Genomic DNA, 18,770 nt, shown 5'->3' with positions numbered 1-18,770 from the left:
GTTGGGTAGGTCCCAGTGATTCCAGTCATGAGACTATGTCCTAAATAAGTTCTTGCGCAGGACTATAAGGGGAATAGCATAAGGATGCTCAGCATTGCATTGTTTGTGGCAAAAAGTGGTTGGAGGCAACCCGGATGTCCATGCTCAGAAATGGTTCTGCTGCATGGGAGCATGCATTATGGACCAGTTTGCAGGAGTGAGAAGCAAATGAACTGGATGTTTGTACAGCAACATAAATAAATCCCCAAAAAAGTGTTTTAAGAAGGAATCAATATTGTGATTTATAGCACAATAAAATTTATATATAAATTTAAAATACATATTTTACAGGGAAACACACATTTTTAGGAACAAAGCAAGCACAATTATAGGTTGGGGAGGGAATGTTAGTGGAATCAGTGATCATGGGACCATAATAAGAGGCTTTTTAAGGAGTGGGGAAAATAATGTGTAGAAGAATATAAAATAAAATACAGAGGTGAGCGTGATGAACTCAAGTCTAAGCTTAAATGGAAACAAAAAAGTACACATAAAAATCAGAGAGAGCAATATAAGGCATATACCAACGAAGGAGCTCTGACCAGAAGTGTAGGTCAACCCTGGCCAGTGTGGCTCAGTTGGTTAGAGTGTTGTCCTGTGTACCAAAAGGTTGCGGGTTTGGGGCACATATGGGAGGCAACCAATCATTGTTTCTCTCTCTCCCTCCCTCCCTTTCTAAAAAAATCAATGAAAAATATATCCATAGGGGCAGGATTAACAAAAAAGAAATGTAGTGCAATAGAAGGGACTATCATAAATGTAAAAAAAAAAAGGAAAATTGACTTCTGACACCAAAAAACAGTACATAATGGATTGGAGGGGGGAAAAATGAAGACACTTAAAAATGAGTTAAAACTTAATTAAACCAGACATTTTAAAAAATTAACGTTTTGTATCTAGTTAAAGGGGAAAAAGTCAGTCATAAAGTTGTTGGTCAATAACAAGAACAGAAGGAAGTTCTCAGAGTTAATGAGAGGCAGAGCTCTTCCAACAGATTTCATCTTCTGGTCCCATTGAAAAGGTTATGTGTAATGGAGAGATAGATGAATCTGGTACTCTATTAGGTTGAATCCACTAAATATGCTCTTCATATAAGTAACCCTCTTGATTTGGCCATTGCCCCCCTTCTGATGAGGAGGTGGCACCCAGGACTTGCATAGAAAGAAAGCGTGGACTGAGCAGAGGAATTCAGTGACTGCTCCCCCTGGCTATTCTGTGTCTCTGTAAAGCGAGGCCCTCTGCTTCTTAGTAGCATTTGTGACCTAGGATGAATCGACCCCCATGATTAAGATCCAGCCTCTTCTTGTTTTAATTATTTTGAACTCAACAGTTAATTTTGAATAACTATGCAGGTGATATAATATCTCAGCTATTTTTAAAGTCTTTTTTAAAATGTGGTGGTCATAGCAACTGCTGAGTATGGTCAAATAATTACATTGCAGTGTCACACATTTGGGACAGAGTTAATATTTCAGTAGATTATGGGTCCAATAATATAGTGTTCAAATTGCTTGGCTGCTGAAGAGATAAGAGATAGCACACCTGTTTTGCAATGATGTCTCTAAGAGTACCAAGTGGATATATCAAATGCCCTCATCCTATCTGCTGGGGGAGTGGAAGAGAGGCACAATACAACCCTTGGGTCAACGATAAATGTTTTTGAAGAGGCAGGTGTGGCAAAGGCACTAAATTTTATTTCAGAGTGCCTGGGTTTGAAACTCAGAGTTGGGACCTCCTTTTTTCTCTTCTTTAGATCATGCCAATTCCTACCTGAGAGCTTTGTTGTGAAAATCACCCAGCAATGTTCTAAAATATAATGCAAAGCTTTATGACACTAAATTAACAAAACTTGACAGATGAGAAAATTAGATATATCCAGTTAAAGTATATAGAATTTATATCTTACCCAAAATTTGAAAAAAACAATGTTTACAAGAGAAGATGGAATATGATGGCATTTCTCTACCTCTGACCCGAGGAATGGTTTCCTTTCCTTAACTTGAGACCAGTCTTCTTCCTTGATGGCTGTCTTGCTTTACAACTTTAAGAAATGCTTTTTATTTTATGCAGTAATCTGTGGGACAAAGTACAGGGCTATTAATGATATTTAGACAGTAAGCTGGGTGCTGTAATTATTTTCTTCCAATTTGCACTTACCAGCTTATTCCTCAGGTAAAACCAATAGATGAGTTTATTTAAAATGTTCTGACTCTCAGGCCCAGAGTTTCTAGTTCAGCCTCAGGAGAAAAAAAAGAAAGATAATCCATCAATTCTTGGGGCCTTTGTGGTTATCTGAGTGTTTCTCTAGATTTTGAGCTCCAGAAACTTCCTCCAAAAGACCAGCCATTAGCACAGCACAGCATTTTAAATTCTTTTTGGGGTGAGCTAGGGAGGGGCCCAATATTTGGAGCAAACTAAAGTTAAGACTGTAAACATGGAGAATTAAAAACTTTCCAAAACTCCAGGGAGAATGCAGTTAGATCCAATTATATCATAATTGGTATATTCTCGTTGCAGTGCAACCTAAACAAGAAATTTGTATTACTATCTACATCACCACAGTATCTGAAGATTTAGACTCAAACAGAAAAATTCTTTAAGTTTTTTTTCCCCCTGAAATTATCTGAAAACATCTTATGATTGATGGCGTATATTGCTTTCATTGGCATAGAATTTTCAAATATCTGAAGTTGTTCTCAGAAGACTACTGTGAGTTAGTACAGTTTTCCTGTTATACAGATGTAGAGCCTGAGACTCTGAAAGTTGAAATATAGGGTGTCCTTCCAAAATGTATACACACTTAACAGATGATAGCTCAATTAAGTCTTGATTGCTATTGGCCCATTCCTGTGTGGTATCGACCCTCAGGCTGGCTGACAGTGAGGCACTACTCCAACCACAGCCTATGAGCTGCTGTGTAAGTGCTGACCATATGAAGCAGAATTCACTTCAGCAGAGTCTGGTGCCTGCTGAGATCTCCTTTCAGATTTGCTGCTTGGGTCAATAGCAATTGAGACTCAATTATAAGAGGAGGGCCCACATAACCTACACAAGGGATATTCCTAGAGCACCCAGCACAGATGATCAAGGAGATTGCACTGCTGCAACCCAAAGGATACCTACTACATAAGGCCACTCCACCAAGACTAGGAGTCATGGCGGATATTTAATACATAGAAACAAACACAAATAAGCAGCCAAAATGGGGAGACAAAAAACATGTCCCAAATGAAAGAACAGGAAAAACTTCCAGAAAAAGAGCTAAATGAAATGGAGGCAAGCAATTTACTAGATATAGAGTTCAAAGTAATGTGTAAAAGGATGTTCAACAGCATGAAAAAGGACATAGAAACCATAAAAAAGAACAGTCAGAAATGAAGAATACAATATCTGAAATGAAGATAACACTGGAAAGAATAAAGAGTAGGTTGGATGAAACAGAGGAAGGAATTGGCAATTTGAAAGGCAAGGTAGGAAAAAACACCCAATCAGAGCAGCAGAAAGAAAAAATTTAAAAAAAAAGGGATAGTTTAAATGATATTTGGGACAACATGAAATGTCAAAACATTTGCATCACAGGGGTACCAGAAGGAGAAGAGAGAGAGAGCAAGGGATTGAGAACTGATTTGAAAAATAGTGATTGAAAACTTCCCTAACCTGGTGAAGGCAAAACACACACAAATCCAGGAAGCACAGAGAGACCTGAACAAGATGAACCTGAAGAGGCCCACACCAAGACATATCATAATTAAAATGGTAAAGGTTAGAGACAAAGAGAATCTTAAAAACAGCGAGATAAAAGCAGTTAGTTACCTACAAGGGAGCTCCCATAAGACTGTCAGCTGATTTCTCAACAAATCTTGCAGGCCAGAAGGGAGTGGCAAGAAATATTCAAAGTGATGAAAAGCAAGGACCCTCAACCAAGACTACTTTACCCAGCAAAGCTATCATTTAAAATTGAAGAAAAATCAAGAGCCTCCAAAACAAGGAGTTTATTACCAAGAAACCAGTATTACAAGAAATGTTAAAGGGTCTTCTTTAATAAAAGATGAAGACGAAGAGGAAGAGGAGGAGGAGGAGTGGGATCAGGAACATAGTTAAAAGAATAAAGTGACAATAAGTACATTCTATCAATAATCACTTAAATGTTCCTATGTCAAAAGACATAGGGTAGCTGAATAGATAAGAAAACAAGACCCATATATATGCTGTCTACAAGAGACCCACCTCAGAATGAAAGATACACACAGACTAAAAGTAAAGGGATAGAAAAATATGTTTCATGCAAATAGAAATGGGGAAAAAAACTGGGGTAGCTATACTTATATCTAAGAAAATAGACTTTAAAACAAAGGCTGTAGTAAGAGACAAAGAAAGACACTACTTAATGATAAAGGGGGCAACCCTTGTAAGCATTTATGCACCCAGCGTAGGAGCACCTAAATATATATAGTAAATCTTGATGAAAATAAAGGGACAGATCAACAGTAATATAGTCACAGTAGGGAACTTTAACACTTCAGTGACATCAATGGATAGATCTCCCAGACAGAAAATCAACAAGGAAATGGTGGCCTTAAATGACACACTAAATCAGATGAATTTAATTGATATCTTCAGAGCATTTCAGTCCAAAGCAGCAGAATATACATTCTTTTCAAGTACACATGGAACATTTTGTAAGATAGACCACATGTTAGGACATGAAACAATTCTCAATAAATTTAAGAAGATTTAAATCATATCAAGCATCTTTTCTGACCATAATCGTATGGAACCAGAAATCAATTACAAGAAAAAACTGAAAAACACAGGAACACAGGGAGGCTAAATAACATGTTACTAAATGATGAATGGATTAGCAATGAGATGAAGGAAAACATCGAAAGATACCTTGAGACAAATGAAAACGAAAACACAACAACCCCAAATCTATGGGACACAGCACAAAGCAGTCCTAAGAGGGGAATTCATGGCAATACAGGCCTACCTCAAGAAACAAGAAAAATCTCGAACAACCTTACACCTAAGGGAACTAGTGAAAGAGCAACAAACAAAGCCCAAAGTGAGTTTAAGGAAGGAAATAATAAAAATCAGAGCAAAATAAAGGAAATAGAGCCTTAAAAAGACAATACAAAAGTTCAATGAAACCAGGAGCTGGTCCTTTGAAAAGATAAACAAGATTGCTAAACCTTTGACCATCAAGAAAAAAAGAGAGGACCCAAATAAATAAAATCATAGATGAAAGAGGAGAAATAACAATTGACACCACAGAAATACAAAGGATTATAAAAAAATATTACAACTATATGCCAACAAACTGGACAATCTGGATGATATGGATAAATTCATAGAAACATACAATCTTCCAAAACTGAATCAAGAAGAAACAGAAAATCTAAATAGATTCATTACAACTAATGAAATCAAAGAAGTAGTCAAAACAGCCCTGGCAAACAAAAGTTCTGGATTGGATGGCTTCATAGGTGAATTTTACCCAACTCTTGAAGAAGAACTAATACCTGTCCTTTTCATACTATTCACAAAAATTCAAGAGGAGGGAAAACTCCTAAGTTCATTTTATGAGGCCGGCATTATGCTAATTCCAAAACCAGCAAAAGACATTAAAAAGAAAGAAAATTATAGGCCCTTATCCCTGGACTTACATACTAATATCCTCAAAAAAATATTAGCAAACCGGAGCCAGCAATATGTTAAAGAGTTCATACATTATGATCAAGTGGGATTTATCCTGGGGATGCAAGGTTGATATACCATCTGCAAATCAATAAACATGATACATCACATAAACAAAATAACGGATAAAAACCACATGATCATGTCCATGGATGCAGAAAAGCATTTGATAAAACCCAGCACCAATTTATGATAAAATCTCTCAGCAAAGTGGAAAGAGAGAGAACATATCTCAACATAATAAAGGCCATATAAGACAAACCCACAGCCAACATCATACTCAATGGGGAAAAGCTACAAGCATTTTCCTTAAGATTGGGAACGAGACAGAAATGTCCTCTTTTGCCACTCTTATTCAGCATAGTACTGGAAGTCCTGGCCACAGCAGTCAGGCAAAGAGGGGAAAAAAGGCATTGAAATTGGAAAGCAAAAATTAAAACACTTGAATTCATGAACAGGTTTATCTATCTGTCTGAATTCATGCCTCAAACTATCTACTCTGGATTTTAACAACTTTTGTGGCATGAAACATATGAATTTACTTTTATCCTGTGAATTTATTTATCTTTTTGCCATCTGTATTTTTCATTCCAATAAAGATTGGGGATGGCATTCTGCATGAAGTTAACTTTCTAAAAGAATTAATATAAAGTAAACAAAAAAGTTAAATTACAATGCCTTTAATTTACAACAAACATTTGTTTTATTTAATTTATAATATATAGATTATTTTTAAAATTCTAACATTTTGGTTTGGTAATTATCACTTGAATGTGTAATTTCTTACTTGGAATTAACCTTACTTTGGTAAACACATTTTGAACTAAAAAGCCCTCACATTTTATAAAGTTAATTTGGTGAACATTTGCCCCTGCTTCCAAAAGCTATGTGGGTGGGAGCTACAGTGTATCCCCAATAGCGATCGTAATTGTCCCTGACGCACTCCGAAGTTTCTCCATTGCACAGAGCTGTCCTTCCAACTTTAAATTGCTTTGGGAATTGGAGAGTAATGACAGCTTCGGCATTACAAATATTTACTCTTCCACATCTGTGGATCTGGCATTGTTTGTTGAACCTGACCTTAATTCAGAATGCTGACATAAATGCTAAGAAGGAAGTAACTGTTTCTTCTAGGAGGTGGAAATAATGTATGAGTAGAAAGGTAAGTCTTTAAACCTGTGGAACTGTATTTCAATCAATAGTTAAGCTGTTATTTAATGTGAATTTGTAATGTGAACAACCTGATGCAGTTATTATCACCAAGGCACAGATGCGAATGCTGATGATTATTACTTCATTATTATTTATATAATGTTTCTTAATCCTTAAAAAGCAATGTTCCTGTGCTATCTCATTATTTCCATACAGTATCCCAGCAAGAAAAGTTAAAGCAGGTATTTTTAATCACTATTTTAAAAGTGAAAAGACTGCAGCTCTCATCAGAAACTCAGAACTTCAAAGATTTTCATTTTAGCCTGAGGCACTTTTCCAAAATGTTAAACTCAGGTCAAATATATTCGGATAAGGACATTAAGTCTCATCTTATCCAGGGTTTCACTTTCTGCAGTTTCATTTACATAATGTAATTATACTTATAATATATTTTCATACGTACCTTTCCTGTATCCTAAATGAATTTTCAGCATTGTAATGGCAGGCACTTTACATTACTCTTTTACTTCTTCCTTCTGTGCTTAGAGTATGACTGAGGTAAAGGTAGGCTGTAAATAATATTCTAAAACTAGTAGTCTGGCGCAAGTTTATCCTACTTTAAAAACTTTTGTCTTTCAATATTTTTTCTTTAGAATATTTACAAACATGATGTGAATATGGAGCTTTCTGTAAAACACAGAAGTATGTTCTTGTCATTTTTCAGGATGGTGTGCCAGTCCATAATAAGGCAAATGAAAATCCATTTGGATCAGAAAAATCTGGATAATCTACCAGTTCAGGGTAGATTAGAGCCTTTTGCTCAAGTGTGTTCAAGACCCGCTGCATAAGTGTTACCTGGGTGCTTAGGATAAATGCAGCATCTCAGGAGCTGCCCTGAACAGTAAAGCAGAATCTTACGTTTTTCAGGATACCCAGAGGATGCATACGTATATGGAAATCAGCGAAGCTGTGGACTAGACTTGATCTGAGCTTCGAGCTCCACTTATTCGCTACCTGGTTAACTCTGGGCAAGTTCCACCTTTCATATTTGAAAAAAATGGGGATAGTATAAAAGATTATATTTTGTAAAGCATACAGCAGTGCCTATACACACACATATGTACATATTTATATAAAATATTTACACCTTTCTTAGGTTGAGGTAAATGAGTAAATTATCAAGATATAGTCTGAAATAAGAGAATAAAATAAAGGAAGAGACTATGTGATGTTCTCCGAAGATTATCGATGACAGTCATGTGGAGCTGATATATGCAATGGTTTGTCAGGAACAGTCACAGAAGATACTCACAGGGGCTGGAATATGAGATTAACAACTAAGTGTGTTTAAACATGTTAAGTTTCAGTTAATGGTATTCAATTTATTATTAAATGTCTATAAAATCTAGAATTAAACTGACTAATGTAAGGTATGCAGGCATAGAAAGAAACAGGCACCAAGAAATCCACATTGCTGTGAAATTTTTACCATCGTTATTAACCCCAAATCAAATTTTCGGTCCCTATTGAGTAGCCTTTTGCCATTTCCACTGCTTGCCTTCTGGGGCAGATGAAGAAGCTGGGGTTATAGTTAGTAATTAGTCAAAAGTTTAGAAATCTCAACCCAGGAACATGCCCTCAGCAGGAGGAATGATTATTTCCGTCTGTCCGATTATAGGTTGATCTTCATATATTAGCAATGGGTATAGGCACTTCCATCTTTCCCAGTTTCATTGTATTCTAGTTACACACATTGTTGAAGACAACTGGATGGCAGAGTTTCAAGCACACACTCCTTATAATACAGTCTAGACAATGAATCAGTCAGGGGATGTTCTACATTTGTTTCCTGGCAGTGAATGTATTATTTCATTTTAGATCTTCCTTCTGAAAGCAGATGACATGGATAAAACTAACCAGACATTTGTGTCAGAATTTATTCTTCTGGGGCTCTCTGGTTACCCAAAGATTGAGATCATTTACTTTGTTCTAATTCTAATTATGTACCTAGTGATTCTCACCGGCAATGGTGTTCTCATCATAGTGAGCATCTTTGATTCCCGCCTTCACACCCCCATGTACTTCTTCCTGGGCAACCTCTCCTTCCTTGATATCTGCTACACATCTTCCTCTGTCCCCTCCACTTTGGTGAGCTTAATCTCAAAGAAAAGGAACATTTCCTTCTCTGGATGCGCAGTGCAGATGTTCTTTGGGTTTGCAATGGGATCAACAGAGTGTCTGCTCCTCGGCATGATGGCTTTTGACCGCTACGTGGCCATCTGTAACCCCCTGAGGTACCCCGTCGTCATGAGCAGGGCAGTGTGTGCACTGATGGCTTCTGTGTCCTGGCTCTCCGGAGGCCTCAACTCGATTGTGCAGACGTCTCTTGCCATGCAATTGCCTTTCTGTGGGAACAATGTCATCAATCACTTCACATGTGAGATCCTAGCTGTCCTGAAGCTGGCCTGTGCTGACATATCCCTCAACATTGTCACCATGGTGATATCCAACGCGGTGTTCCTGGTCCTCCCGCTGCTGGCCATCGCTTTCTCCTACGTGCTCATCCTCTGCACTGTCCTGAGCTTGCACTCGGGCCCCGGGAGACGCAAGGCCTTCTCCACCTGCTCCGCACACCTGGCCGTGGTGGTCATATTTTACGGCACCATCTTCTTCATGTATGCCAAGCCCAGGTCTCAAGAGCGGCCCGGGGACGGCCAGCTGCAAGCTTCAGACAAGCTTGTTTCCCTGTTTTATGGGGTGGTGACCCCCCTGCTAAACCCCATCATCTATAGCTTGAGAAATAACGATGTAAAAGCTGCTGTGAAGTATCTACTGAACCAAAAACCTACTCAAGAAGTATTTTCTATTCAGAAAATGTGAGTCTATGTGCAGTAGGCATGGTGATGGACTCCTAGCTAAGTCAGTAAGAACCACCTCTGCGGAAAGCATGGTGAAGGAGAAATACTTTCCTTTTCTTTCCCTGACCCTGCTCAGCGAGAATTACTGAGAGAGATAGTTTGCTGTAAACCCAGCTTCCAATGTGCTCTGATCCAGGCCTCACAAGAACAATGACTTCTATTAGAGTCGCCCCCCTGGTGATATCTGAAACGAGTGTTCCTGGTGTACTGTGTGGAAATGTCATAGAAAACAATCACAAATAGCTCAGGAAATAGAGAGGCAAGGGCACAGCATCTGCAATTACACAAACCACCTAAATGACATTGGATAGAGTTTCTTTGTGAGCCATAGTTACCTTATCTTGCAATAAGGAAATAAATAAAATCAGGTCCCAGTGGAGCAGGGACTTAGCATAGCACCAGCTTCGTAGTGCCCTAGAATTTCAGAATTGAAGGTAAGACTCCTAGTTGAGGACTAAAATTTACTGCTTAGCACCTCTTTCACCCTAAGCCAATGATTACAAGAGCTGGCTATCTCCCTGTAACAATCACTCTGTTAATATAAATCACAGCCGCCTTGTCGTTCTCTCCGTATCTATATAAAGGGAAGTTCAGGCCAGGAGAAGAAATAGTCAGGGGACTGTTCTACCTTATGGGGAGTGCACAGCAGAGAGGCAGGAGGTGTTTCCACCCCAGTCCCTGTGCAAGATGGGGAAGTTTATTTTTAATTTTTATTTTTTTCAATGCCAGCCAGGTGAGGGCGTGTTACAAAAGAGCCTCTAAAGAGAGTCTGGCTTTTGTATTAATGAATGGGGGCCTGCCGAGCTCTTAAGACTGCAGACTAGCAGAGGATCTAGTCTAGAAGAGGGGAGAAGGTAGCTGTTGTATGCCAAAAATAAACATTTCAAATCGATCTGAGATGTTCTCAAAGGCTCAGAAAGTGATTAAAACAGTGATTGGGAAAATAGAATCAGTTCTTTCATTCTCCAATGAGTGGAAACTCTTCAATAAATTTATCATAGTTTCTTTTTTCTTTTTCTTTTTTACCCTCCAGCTTTCCCATAATCAAGAAATCTCCAAAATATTGTTAGGTATATTATTTTCTGATTAGTAAATACATACTTTTTAAATAAAAAAATATTTAAAAATGGTCACTTGGTCACCTTCCAAAGATAACGTTTAAAATATTTTTTCTAATAGCCAGGAGTCATACATTCATTATGTTGTTATTATTATTTTTTTAAATATCTGTACTGATTTCAGAGAGAGAGACAGAAACATCAATGATGAGAGAGTCATTGATCAAGCCCGCAATCGGGCATGTGCCCTGACCGGAAATCGAACCCCGATCACCTGAATCCTAGGTCGACGCTCAACCGCTGAGCCATGCCCGGCCGGGCTATGTTGTTATTTTGATTTATCACTTAATGTAATATGAACACGAGGTTAAAGTTTGGGTTTTTAAAATATAAAACACCTATGGTTTCATAGGAAAATTTTTAAGGAGTGAAATTAATAGGGCAGGTGATATGAACTTTTTCAATTTCTAGCTAAATTAGCCCCAAGAAGGTCATATTACCCACCTTAAATACCATATATGATTTTACCCAAATATGTTTACAGCTCTGTTTCCAAAAAATGTACACAGACATTTATATCTGTATTTATCCGTATGTACTCAGTTTTATATGTTATTTTTTAAAATATACTTTTAGAAATATTCATTTTCAAAGATTCAACAAAAGAGCATGTAATTTAATAAAATACCATGTACCAATCACATGGCTTAAATAATTCTCAACACATGGTCAACCTTCTTTCTTTCATCATTACTTATCTTCTTCTTCCAGATTATTTTGAGGCAAATCCTAGACATAATTACATCTGTCTATCCATTTATAGATTTTATATTTATGTAATATATAGATGTACATTAAGTTGCAAAAATCCAAATGTCACCATTCGCATTGCAGTCCATGAGAATTCGCCTCCTGGGCATATGAACTGTGATATGGATGATTCATTCTTCAGTTAAGCACCGTAGGACAGTGCTGGTGAGGACTATGAGCCGTGAGGACACAAGAGCCATGTAAAAGACATTATTTCCACTCTAGTGGATTGTTGCCCTGAGATAATGCAGACCGTGTATAATCAAAATGATTTTCTAAATTTCAAGAGGCTAGAATTTAAAGTAAACCTTGCAGCACTTACCCAGATTTGGGTATCTTAAAGAACACACGGGGCTTCAGAGTGTGTACTCCTGTGTGGCTAAAGCCTTCCTATAAAGGTATAGGATATGGACCTGAAGGAGGAAGGAATTTCAGGCCAAAAGGGAGAGTTCTTAAGTGTCAGTTGTATCCCCTCGTCCAATTTTGAGCAACTATCTCTTAGAACGTTTCAGTCAGTGTTGGTTTATCTCTCCAACATGTCGCTATTGACTGCTTATGGAGTTTGAGTATGTGTATTGGATCCAAAAGGTTGACTTCTCCGTGACACTGTCATACAGATAATAGCAACCTCCAAATATACTTTAGAGCATGCCAAAGAGCTTTCCGTAGACTTCCTTTGGAGCAGCAATCGTTTCCTTATTTCCAATTTTCATTAATTTTTATCCAGATTATTCTCCTTGGGGCAGGACTGAGGTTCAGCTAGAGGAACAACCCATAAAGGTAGGAGCCATTTAAATAAGGTCAATGATTTCCCCCTTTTTTAGTCTGTTTTGTAGAGTAGGGCTGGCTAAGTACAAGCGTATAACATACCTCATTGACCAGGTAAGAGAGAGAAAGAAACCATTAATCCCATTTAAAATAAAAAAAGAAAAGGAAAGGAATCCCTCCTTTAGGAATGTGGGTGGTAATATTTACACGTGCTGTCCTGGTGTCATGTGCAGCAATTGATCATCCCACTGGAACTCATGAATGTAATCCGTGTCGCACCAATACAGGATCAGGCAAAGGAATAGGGGAATATTTAGCAATAAGTTTCTATGAGCGCCTGTATTCTTCCCACCCTTTTCTCCCTGTCTCCTCCCAAAGTATCTCAACAATATATCAATGGCGATCTTCCTTAAATCCACGCATATTAAGTTTAAACACACATTTATTCAGTCCTGAAAACCATTCTTTTAGTTGCTTATTCCCTCGCAATTTCGTAAGCAGGGATTTCAGTGGTCCATTCCGATTTTCATTGGTCCACATTTTGTGAATGGGAATGTATACAATGTCTAATGCTTTGTAGCTCATCTAATTTCACTAAAATCCTGAGAGTTCTTCAATTAGATGGTCAAAATCCAAATCAAAATAGCTTTGTAGCTGTTGGCCTTAAGTAGTGGCCGAGGTATTTGCTTCACTTGCTGGGTTTGCAAATCCAAATCCAGAATGAGTGTCTGTCTCAGTTAACACTGTTATTTACCCAGAAGCAAGGGTAATGGGCCAATTCGATCCACTTGCCAGCTGTGGCGCCTCCTGGATCCTCTCAGTAGGCAGCTCATAACTGTGTTTACTTTTCCAGCGCCTGAGGGAGAGACAATGGGATACATACTTTTTCGCACACATTATTGCACTCCTTGAATGCCTTCATGCTCTCTCATCTCATGTTCCAAAAAGAGAATAAAGGTTCCCATTTGTTGTTTCTGACCCATTATAAATTCATAAGGAACATTTTATGACAGACACAGATATTCCCCACTTTGATTATCCATTTTCATGTCCATTAAGGTTTCCATAACATGCCACCCCACAGAGGAGTCCTTTATCTCCCAGTTGTAGACCGCCTGTATTTTAAGACCATATTGCTAGTCCATTAGCCACTGTCTGAGAATTGGTAAAAATTCATCCCATATCGTTATTGTTATTATCTGGTTCCTCTGGTGAGTGATTTTAATTCTTCCTCATTAAATTCTAACAGCAGCTTTGTGACTTCGGAATATTATTTCACCCTTTTTACCTCCGTTTACTCATCCATAGAAAGGGGAGTCTTACTAAACGATTTTCCAGCTCTAGACTTCTATGCTCTCATAATATCAAAACAACCTAACATATTTTCATTTGAAAATTAATGTGCACACTGTATGGTTTGTGGTGTGAGTGTGTGTGTGTGCCCGTGTGTGTTTGTGTACATCTGCATGCATAAATGCTGCTCTTAATGTAGATTATTAATTTCTCAGAGTCCACATATTTTAAAATTGTTTCCACTTTATTGAGGTATGACTGACAAATAAAAATCGTATATATTTAGGTTGTGCCATGTGATATTTTTATGGTATACAATACAATGTTTATACTGATTTCATTTCTTTTGGAAATACACCTAGAACTGGGATTGCTAAATTACAGGTAGTTCTAGTTTTAATTTTTGAGGAACATACATATTGTTTACCATATGGCTGCATTTATTTACACTCCTGCTAACAGCGTACAAACATTCCCTTTCCTCTACATCCTCGCTAGCACTTGTTTATCACCTGACTTTTTGATAACAGCCATCCTAAAAATATGAGGAGCTATCCCACTGTGGTTTTGATTTGCATTTCCCAGGTGATTAGTGATGTTGAGGGTCTTTTTGTGTACTTGGTGCCTTTACTGAAATAAAATCTATTCAGTTCCTTGCCTATTTATTTATTTATTTGCTATTGAGTTGTATGAGTTTGTTATTTATTTTGCATATTAACCCTTTATCAGATAGATGGTTTACAAATATTTTCTTCCTTTCCTTGGGTTGCCTTTTCATTTTGTGGATGATTTCCTTGGCTATGGAGAGCTTTTTAGTTTGACACAGTCCCACTTATTTATTTTTTGCTTTTGTTTGCTCTTTTGGTGTCATGTACAAAAACTCTTTGCAAAGACCAATATCAAAAAGCTTTGTCCCTAAATTTTCTTTTAAGACTGTTATGGTTTTAGGTCCTAAATATAAGTCTTTAATACATTTCAAAATAATTTTTGTGTGTGGTGTGCAAGATCAGGGTCCAGTTTCATTTTTTGCAAGTGGATATCCAGTTCTCCCAGCACCATTTATTGAAAAGACTATCATTTCCCCATTGAGTATTCTTGTTGTCCTTGTCAAAGATTCATTGACTATATATATGTCTGGGTTTATTCCTGGGCTATTTATACTGTTCCATCGTCGATGTGTCTGTTTTTATGTATAATTCTGGTTTTGGTATAATACTGCTTTGATTACTAAAGCTTTGTAATACAGTTCCAATGTCTTACAGTTTTCAGTGAAGATATTTCACCTCCTTGGTTAAATTTATTTCTAAGTATTTTATTGTTTTTTAATGCTACTGTAAGTGAAATTGTTTTCTTAACTTCTCTTTCTGATAGTTTGTTTTATGTGCATAGATATGCAACTGATTTTTGTATATTGATTTGGTGTCTTGAAGCTCCACCGAATTAGTTTATTAGGTCTAACAGCTATTTCGATGGAGTCTTCAGGGTTTTCTCTATGTGAGAACATGCCATCTGCAAATGAGGATAATTTAACTTCGTCCATTCCAGCGGACGCCTTAGTTTTCTTTTTCTTGCCTAATTGCTCTAGTTAGGACTTCCAGTACTGTGTTAAATAAAAGTGGTGAGAGTGGACATCCTTGTTTTGTTCCTGACCTTAGAGGAAAAGCTTTGAGTATCATGTTAGTTTTGGGCCTGTCATATATGGTCTTTGTTATGTTGAAGTACATTCTTTCTGCACCTAATTTGTTGAGAATTTTTATCATGAAAGGGTACTGAATTTTATCAAATGCTTTTCCGGCATCTATTGAATAAATCATATGGTTTTAAATCTTTATTCTGTTATTATGGAGTTTCATGTGTATTGATTTGCATATGTTGAATCATCCTTGCAGTTCAGAGATAAATCCCATTTGGTCACGGTGCATGATCCTTTTGTGTTGTTGAATTTAGTTTGCTTATATTTTGTTGAGGACTTTTTTCATCTATGCTCATCAGGAATATTGGTCTGTGCTCTTTTTTTCTTGTCTTGTCCTGATCTGGTTTTGGTATGAGGGTAATGCTTTCCTCTTAAAACGAGTTTGGAAGTGTTCCTTCTTCAAGTCTTTGGAAGAGTTGAGAGGGACTGGCATTGATTCTTTTTTAGATATTTGGTAGAATTCATCATGGAAGCCATCTGGTCCTGGACTCTTCTTTGCTGGGGGTTTTCTGATTATTGATTTACTCTCTTTACTCATTATTAGTCTGTTCAGATGAACATAACACAATCAATTGCAGCAATTTTACATTTTACTCCCCCCTTTCATATAATTAGTATCAGGTTTCTATATTGTGTTTCTGTTAACACATTTCTGTGGTATTAAGTTATTCATATGACTTTTGTCTTTTATATACTAGTAATAAAAGTGACTTACATGCCACCAGTAAAATATATGAGTCTGTGTTTACATTTATCTTCAGCAGTGAGATGCATACTTTATATACTTTCATGTACCTGGGTGGGTGAGATTCCTCTAGGACATGGGTCAGTATTGCTGGTTTTGGAACAAGGGTCTGCTGTAGGATCCACAGACGGTGGGCTTTTGATCAGGTGCACAGATGCATGTAGCTCTCTCAGGTCCCTGGGAGGGTTCCCAACAGGGCTCTGGGCTGGTCTATTTTTAGACAGTGGCTGTGAGGAGCTGGAACCAGGTTATGGTACCCTTTTAAGATCTGCAGTCAAACTGAGGTCAAGTGCTTACCTCCAGAGACACAGACATGTGCACCTGTCTGATTGCAGATGTGAAGGGTTAGAACAAGTTTCCAGTACTGCTTTAAACTTAGGTTGGCAGGTCTACCTCCAGGGGTTCAGACAGTCATATCTCTAGGCAGGCCCCTGGCTGGGCAGGGAGTTTCCCAGCCTAAAGCTGCAAGGGATTGGGACAGATTTACAGCCCATTCAGGATCTGCAGTTAGACAGGTTGGAGGGCCTGCCATGGGGCTCAGAGGGTGTGTGTCTCCTACCGGGTGCCTGGACAGACACTAATGTTGGCTAAGAACAGCTGGAGCCAGGTCACGGCCACTTCAGGGCCACAGTGAGGACTGAGGTCAGTAAGCCTGTTACCTGTGGCATGGGGAGGCATGACTCCTGATGGGTCCCTTGGCAGCTGGTATGGTGGCAGTGTCAAAGCCAAATAGTGTCAGAGCCAAGTCCATAGGGAGACAGGGCTGTTTCCAGGTTAGTAGCTGGAACCACAGCCCACAGTTGGTGAGTCTCCTTCTTAGGGGCGGGCCTGCCTTCTGGACTTTTTTTTTTTTTTTTTTTACTTTTTGGCCATAAAATTTGAATGTACTTTTTCCCTATAAATTTATTTATGCTATTGATTCTCTGTATTTCTTTTCATTCCAGAAAAGGTTGATGATATCTTCCTGCATGACATTAACCTTTCTAAAAGAATGAAGGTAAACTAAGCAAAAAAGTTAAATGGCAGTGCATTTAATTCACAACAGATATCTGTCTTATTTAATTTATAATATTCAGATCATTTTCTAGTTCCATCATTTCACTTTGGTATTTGTCATTCGAATTAAGATCTTACTTTGAATTAACTTTGCTTTGGTAAACTTTTTTTAATTAAAAAGCTCTCACATTTTATAAAGTTAATTTGGTGAACATTTGCCCCTGTTTCCAAAAGTTGCATGGGTAGGAGAATGTCATTTCCTTTTTGAGCTTTAGTTCAGTCACAGTGTATTCCCAACAGCGATCTTAATTGGGTCTGTGGGACACTGTCCCTGACACACCCAAAAGTTTCTCTGTTGCACAGAGCTATCCTTCAAACTTTAAATTGCTTTGGGAATTGGAGAGTAATTACAACTGTGGCATTACGAATATTTACTCTTCCACATCTGTGGAATCTGGCATTGTTTGTTGAACCTGACCTTAATTCAGAATGCTGACATAAATACTAAGAAGGAAGTAACTGTTTTTTCTAGGAGGTGGAAATAATGTATCAGTAGAAAGGTAAGTCTTCAATACCATGGAAATGTAACCCTTCATTCCTTAATTCAATTTATTACTAAATATGGATTTAAAATGTGAACAGCATGAGGCAATACAGCTACTAATTTATTATTACCAAATAGCTGTGATTTATTATTATTGTTATTTCCGTATAATGCTCATTCATTCGTAAAACAGTTTCCATGTGCTACTGAATTTTCCTCAAAACAAACGTGGGAGAAAAGGAAGGCAGTTATTTTTATCACTACTTCACAAATGGGGAAATTGAGACTAAATATTAGAAGAAAATAACCTTAAACCTAGAACTTTTGCTTCTATGTCCCAGGTACTTTTTCACTAGGCTCAGCCCATGCTGTACCAATTCAAGTGAGTACAACTAGGTGATCTTCCTACTTGCATTGTCTATATGAGATGAATGGTATTTTGTTAGCACTGACTGAAAGATACTTTTTTAAAAAATTAGCCTGCTGAAAATGAATCATTTGGGCATATTAACATTTTCTTGAGCCTGGCCAGCTTGGCTCAGCAGTTGAGCATCGGCCTAGGATCCAGGAGATCACAGTTTGACTCCTGGTCAGGGCACATGCCAGGGTTTGAGGCTCGATCCCCAGCAGGAGGCAGCCAATCAATGACTCTCTCATCATTGATGTTTCCCTCTCTCCCCCTCTCCCTTCCTCTCTCTGAAATCAATAAAAATATTTAAAGAAAATTTTTTTTCTTAAATATGAATCCACAAATACTGCACGTGGACATTGCTTAAGAACCCAGAGTGCAAACCTTCACCAATTTAGCCCAAACCCAAGATCTGCAGCTGCTTTGTTAGGCTCTAGGTGTAGAGGGATGAGCAAAACAGACAAGCTCCTTTCCTCCTGTCCCTTGTTTTCTACAATATACAAAATAACCAATTTAAATTTCTGGGAGAAGGGCAAAGACAGCAAGACAGAACTGGCTCAAGGTGAGTTAGAACTGGTGAGGGAATTTCTCCTAGGAGGGGAAGGCTTGGAGCAGCTGGCAAGAAAAGTTGTTTCAGTGGCCTAAATA

The 18,770-nt window shown here is 37.9% G+C and overlaps 1 protein-coding gene across 1 annotated transcript; it reads left to right on the top strand.

Moving 5' to 3' along the window:
- The first annotated feature begins 8,734 nt into the window (after nt 1-8,734).
- Nucleotides 8,735-9,768, top strand: OR13C3 (olfactory receptor family 13 subfamily C member 3). Its single transcript, XM_016225024.2, has one exon. The coding sequence runs from the start codon at nt 8,791-8,793 to the stop codon at nt 9,766-9,768; it is 978 nt and encodes a 325-aa protein (XP_016080510.2). The 5' UTR covers nt 8,735-8,790.
- The last annotated feature ends 9,002 nt before the right edge of the window (nt 9,769-18,770 follow it).

The sequence above is a fragment of the Miniopterus natalensis genome, chromosome 12 (genome assembly GCF_054644295.1).
Source record: "Miniopterus natalensis isolate mMinNat1 chromosome 12, mMinNat1.hap1, whole genome shotgun sequence".
Taxonomy (NCBI): Eukaryota; Metazoa; Chordata; class Mammalia; order Chiroptera; family Miniopteridae; genus Miniopterus; species Miniopterus natalensis.
The sequence above is the reverse complement of the archived record's forward strand: the minus strand, read 5'-3'. Positions and strand labels throughout refer to the sequence as shown.

What these genes read in the sequence shown, in the direction of transcription:
- OR13C3 (XM_016225024.2), top strand. Translation starts at nt 8,791, where the DNA reads ATGGATAAAACTAACCAGACATTTGTGTCAGAATTTATTCTTCTGGGG.